A 6,000-nucleotide genomic window follows, 5' to 3' on the forward strand; every position below is an offset into this window, starting at 1 on the left:
TTGTCAGTATTTTATCAATTAAAATGTCAATTAATTGAAAAAGAAGCATACAAATCACTAGAGCAAGGAAGTTTAGGCACTATAAATAGTCGAAATAGGAAGGCAAAAGGCACTAAAAAGAAGTATTTGTAATTTTTGAGGAAGGAAGAAAAATAACTAAAAATAAAGTATTAAGGGTCCAAAAACTAGCTGAAAAATCGGTTGTACTTAATCCATCTGCTGTTTTAATTAATTATAGCTTATAATTGCATTATTATAAACTATAATAATGTAGTTATCCAAATTATATCCAAGTTAAATTGATTTCAAGTCCAAAATAAAATGTTAGTAGACCCTCACGATTTGGTCAATTCCAGGGCTACCGTTACCAGAGGTTGAGCACTTAGAGAAAATGATCTGTGGGGCTCCTTCCAGTTGCGAATATAATTCTCGTTTATTTGTTGTTATTACTTGGAATAATCATTATCATTTCTATAGTTGAAACATGGTTACCTTGTTCTATTGTTGCTTTTTCTTTGTATTACCACATACGCGGGACTCCTTCAAGCGTCTGTCTCACACCCCCTGAGGGCGGCGACTCTGGTCGATTTTACCGAATACTAAATATGTATGTAAAATAAATAGCCATGGTTGTTTTGCAGTGAATTTATGGTGTAAAATAAAAAATCAAAACAACATGGATCTCAGAGCATTGTCTGGTCCTACCCCGCCTTGTGTGAGCTACGAAGTCAACTGATGACCTCTTGGGACAGTCATCGACCAGCTATACAAATACAATACAGTCCAATGCCTGAGCGAGACATGTTATGTGTTAGCATGTGTGGCGGAACAGATTTCTAATTTTTCTCTGCTTTTCCTAACATGGGCTGCGTTCATCTGAAACAAAATCATTCATGTCTAAAACCATCCGGTCAAAGCAAAGTTAATGCATGGCAACAAGTTCCCTATCTCTCAGATCACTTATTCGCGTTTAAATGGGAAGGTGGAGGGGGGGGGGCTTTCTGATGATGATTAATATACTGGAAGTTGAAAAATTTTTAAATAAAAACCAATTATTTTGTTTTCAATTATTTATTTATTTATTCAATATTTGTTGGCCGAAGCCTATACAAGGGAATGCGGTAGTGAAGTTTGACAGAGACGATTGATGTTACAAAGGAAATCGGAAACTGTTGTACAATCAATAACGTTTGACGGGAGGTTGTTCCAGTCGGTTATTGTGCGAGGAAAGAAACTAAATTTGAAACAATCTGTGGATGCAAAGTTTCAATTTTTGTGATTTATTTTGAATAGATTCTAATTTGTCTATGTCTGAGAGAGTATGGGGTCTCAGATTTCATAGGCATACGATAGTACAGGAAGGATGTAGGTTTGGAATCAGAGATGTCTGAGGTGACGGGTGGAGTTTTTGAGGTTTCAACGAAGAAAAAAAAGAGTTTTTGGAGACACTTATGAAAGACGTAATCAACATGAAGATTCCAACGGAGATCGGCAGAAATAATTATTACATCCAGATATTTATAATTAGAAACTTCAGCGATTAAGGAGTTATTGATAGTATAAGAAGAATTGCGCGCGAGGGAAGTCTTTTGCGAGTAATTTTCATAAAAACTGCTTTTGAAGAATTAAGGAGTAATTGCGCCAGTACGAGCACCATTCAGAGACAATGTTGAGGTTATTTTGGAGAGATGCTTGGTCAGATTCGTTGTGCACTGTTTGGTACATGACGTAATCACATCTGCAAAGAGTCTAACATGACAACTGATGGAATTTGGAAGATCGTTAATATAAATCAAAAACAATAATGGCGAGAGGACCGAACCCTGAGGCGTGCCAGACTCAACTTGGAGAAACGGGAAGTTCTGGCCCTTGAAGGAGACAAACCGACTGCTTTTGGTAAGGAAGCGCTTCCACCCATTTAAGCAGTTGAACACATAGGAAAAGGTTTTGGAGTTTAAGTAGAAGTTTATTGTGGGGCACCCTGTCAAAAGCTTTAGAGAAATCCAAGAAAATTTGGACGTTTTTGTCGATACTGCTTGATAAATCATGTATGAAAAGAGCTAATTGGGTTGTTACTGATAAAGATGGTCGAAAGCCGTGTTGATTTGAGGAAAACTTTATTGAATCAAGGTGTGAGCGGATTTCCTTGGCAACTATGTGCTCAAAAAGCTTGCAGCAAGTAAGGGTGATAGCGACGGGTCAATGCTTAAAATGTCCATGTTTTACAAGACATATGGCCTCAGAAGCTCACTACTAAACTTAAAACTATGTTAAAATAATATTTTAATTTGGCATTTTTATGGCAGGAAAATTTCAAAAAGTCTTTTTTTTACAAAGAAGTTTGAAAGTAGGCAAAAAAAATTAATTTATGACATTTTGCCTGAACTTCCAGGCTCTACAAATCACATTCGAAGTGTGCGTTAAATTGCCAGATTGGCTCTAGTTTTCGAGATGAAGTGAAAATTAAATTTCGGTATAATGCTGTACATACCCGGCATACAAATCACATTCGAAGCGTGTGAAATGTAAATCAATAATAAACTTACTAATATTTACTTAACAAATAAAGACCATTGATGTCTGATCATGACATAAATGTAATAATCTATAATCTATCTATATATAAAATTGATTTTCTGTGTGTGTGTGTGTTTTCTCTAGACAAATCTACAATTTTAGATCGATCGTCGCCAAATTTTGAATGTAAACCAAACGGTGCCCGACTTGAACGATAGGCTACTTTAAAAGCTCGTCAGAGCAGGGCAAATGCCCGGAATGGGCAAAAACACTGTCGGACAACTATGGTTCCTGGGCCTCGACAATCACTTTCGGAATGTTTACTTTGGTTATCGTGGTTCCCTAGCAATGCGTTTCAGACGTGTATATGCCTTTACAATGGTTTTTAACTCCTTTAATGATGCCAGTATTATGTGTGATAGTTTATATGCCTTTATAATGATTTGTCACTTTTTCAATTCTCTCGGTAATTGAAGAAAACACGGGCAGCACCGAGTATTATAACTAATCTATCTATCTTCTATATATATAAAATTGATTTTCTGTGTGTGTGTCTGTGTGTGTGTGTGTGTATGTTCTCTATACAAATCTACAATTTTAGATCGATCGTCGCCAAATTTTGCATATATACCAAATGTGACCCGACTTGAACGATAGGCTACTTTAAAATTTCGTCAGACCAGGGCAAATGCCCCAAATTGGCAAAAAACGGGCCAGCAACAATGGTTTTTGGGCCTCAACAATCACTTTCCGAACGTTTACTTTGGTTATCGTGGTTCCCTAGCGATGAGTTTCAGACGTGTTTATGTCTTTACAATGGTTTGTCACTTCTTTAATGCTGTCAGTTATGTATAATAGTTTATGCCTTTATAATGGTTTGCCACATTTTCAATACTCTCAGTAATGAGGCTTTTTGAATAGACGTCATAATCATCACCATCATCGCTTTGAAAGTCAGGAAAAGGGTGATCCTCATAGAGATCAGTGCTAAAATTGTCGATTTTACTGTAGAAATGCGGAAATTAGTGGGATTTTCCGCCCCATCAATAATTTTAAAAATTGTATTGAATTCTCGATTTTTGAAATATTGAGTTCGCTTAGAGATATACGAAGCCCAGGAGATTAAATGTGAAGTAATTACCCGAACCTATACTTTTGAGTTGGATATTCGAGCAATATTATTGATTTCATTTATATCTTCTCAAGTATGAAAATTAATGTCTCCATATTGTCTCTTTTGATATTTATTTGCATAAATTCATGTGGGTTAGGATATTTTAAAATTAATTATGAGCCCGTGAAAAGTGCATCGAATAAATTCCACAGCTTTAACTAATGATTTTTGGAAGCTGGAACAGACAGATGGATAACTTGAAGTTCAGGGGGGGGGGGGTCGAAATACCTACCGCCCCTTAATAAAAAAAAATATATATATATTCATTTCTATGTTTCTGTGTAAATCTAGATTTGTTTATTTCATGAATCGTTCAGGTCGCCATATTGGTTAACTTGGACACGGTTTGTATGTCCCTCAAGAAAAAAAGAGAGAGATATCACGTGATCCAAAAAAGCCTCATTGAAGAAAACCCGGGCAGCGCCGGGTATTATAGCTAGTATTGAATAAAATAGGAAAATAAATAAAAAATTTAAATTTAAAGTAAAAATTCGACGCAAAAATTAGTGGCTGCAGACTATACTAATAAATGTTTAGAGCATGCATCATCTCAATAACTAGAACCAATTCGGCAAAACCAACACCAGTTTTAAAATCAGCAGCCCCAATATACCTTAAAACCATTAGAATTTCCCTGGGAACATAAAATTTTTTTTTTGAGCAGTGTTGTAATTACGAAAAGCCAAAGTTTTGACAGAAACTGACACTTTCGTTTTAGTTGTTTTTTTTCTTTCTCTCGAAAAGCAGAACTTTCTCTAGTATCCTATACACTGTAAAATATAGAAAATTACATAGACACATACTTCTTCTGGCCGTCGTTGAGGAACATCCTGTAAGTGATGCTCAGTATGGTGTAGCAAAACGCGAAGACGAGCAGCTCCTTCCACAGAATCTTGTAAATACTGCCTTTCCAGCGGCGTAGAAGCTTCGTGAAGCCACAGAAACGAGTGGTTGCAACGTCCAGAGAATAAGTGATCGTCATTTTTCCCCGCCGTTGATAATAAAAAACAACACGATATATACGATAATGGCCAGGCCCGACTCTACCGAGTGGCAGTCATTTGAGAAATTCTCAGTCCGCTAGTGATTCACCGAAGTTTTTTTTTTTGCAGAGACGAAAACATCCTCATCCTTGAAAGATGTCTTGTGAGCAATGGTGTCGGGCCATGGGAACCATCCTCCTTTTTTTTTTTCTATTGTGCAAACTGGGGGAATCTCACACGGTATCCAAAAAAGACAATAGCGATGGCGTCCCTGGAAGAGAAGACACGAGAATTTCACATTCCAAGACACGGTTTTCTTGTAATTAATTGAAATTGAAAGAAGAGGAAAAAGAGAAAAGGTTTCGCGTTGTGTTTTTTTATCTGGTGTTTTGAAACAGGTGCGTGATTTACACGAGATTATGATATCATTCTCCAAACTGTACGAACACAATCAGTGGGGTGTGCTTGTTCTAGTATAATTTATGATTGAAACTGCGCAGCCTTTTATTACACCTGTACAAGGCTATGAATGCAGATCTTGTGGTGTCTAGCGATACTGATAACGATTGCATTCCTTTCTAAAATACACTACGATAAATATTGGTATTGGGAAAACTCGAAGTGTATTCAGATACCCAAATATATATATATATATACTTAGGTAGATTACAGGTTTGTGTGGATCAGGAAGTTCTTAACCTCTTTAGCCGTGACCCGAAATCGATACGATCAATTTTACGACCGGGTCTATTTTGAAAAATTGAAAACGCCTATTTAAAATACAAACAAATTTTGAAATTAATGAAACTAGTGGAGCAATAAATGGATTGCAAGTGAATTTTTACGACCCACTGCTTGAGAACCTCTGTGACCCGATTGGTTTAGAACCCCTGGTTTAGATAAGTGAGCGTTAAGGCTTCATATTTGTTCGGTTGAACTATATATGAACACTATCTCAGATAAATAAGAAATAAGGCTTGGCTTATTTTTTTCACGAAAAAAGAGTGTTGAAGCCCGACGTTTGTTCGAAAGAAGTGTTGAGTATTGACGTTTGTTCTGGAAAGTGTTGAATATTGACGTTTGTTCTGGAAAAGTGTTGAATATTGACGTTTGTGTTCGGGAAAAGTGATGAGTATTGACGTTTGTTTGGGAAAAGTGCTGAGTATTCACGTTTTTTCTGGAAAAGTGTTGAGTATTCATGTTTGTTCTGGAAAAGTGTTGAGTATTCACGTTTGCGTTCGAGAAAAGTATTGAGTATTCACGTTTGCGTTCGAGAAAAGTATTGAGTATTCACGTTTGTCATGCGATGCCCACAAAACAGATACA

At 36.5% G+C, this 6,000-nt stretch overlaps 1 protein-coding gene across 1 annotated transcript in view; it reads right to left on the reverse strand.

Moving 5' to 3' along the window:
• LOC149071677 (bestrophin-2a-like) overlaps nucleotides 1-4,986 on the reverse strand; it is a 28,170-nt gene extending 23,184 nt beyond the window's left edge. The window contains exon 1 of the mRNA XM_089247797.1: nucleotides 4,495-4,986. Coding sequence (XP_089103923.1) covers nucleotides 4,495-4,673 — 179 coding nt within the window. The 5' untranslated portion in view covers nucleotides 4,674-4,986. The remainder of the gene's footprint in view (nucleotides 1-4,494) is intronic.
• Nucleotides 4,987-6,000: the final 1,014 nt, after the last annotated feature.

This window comes from Pholcus phalangioides, unplaced genomic scaffold (genome assembly GCF_987345545.1).
Source record: "Pholcus phalangioides strain wild (caught in Gottingen) unplaced genomic scaffold, Ppha-v1.0 ptg000018l_1, whole genome shotgun sequence".
In the NCBI taxonomy this organism is placed as follows: Eukaryota; Metazoa; Arthropoda; class Arachnida; order Araneae; family Pholcidae; genus Pholcus; species Pholcus phalangioides.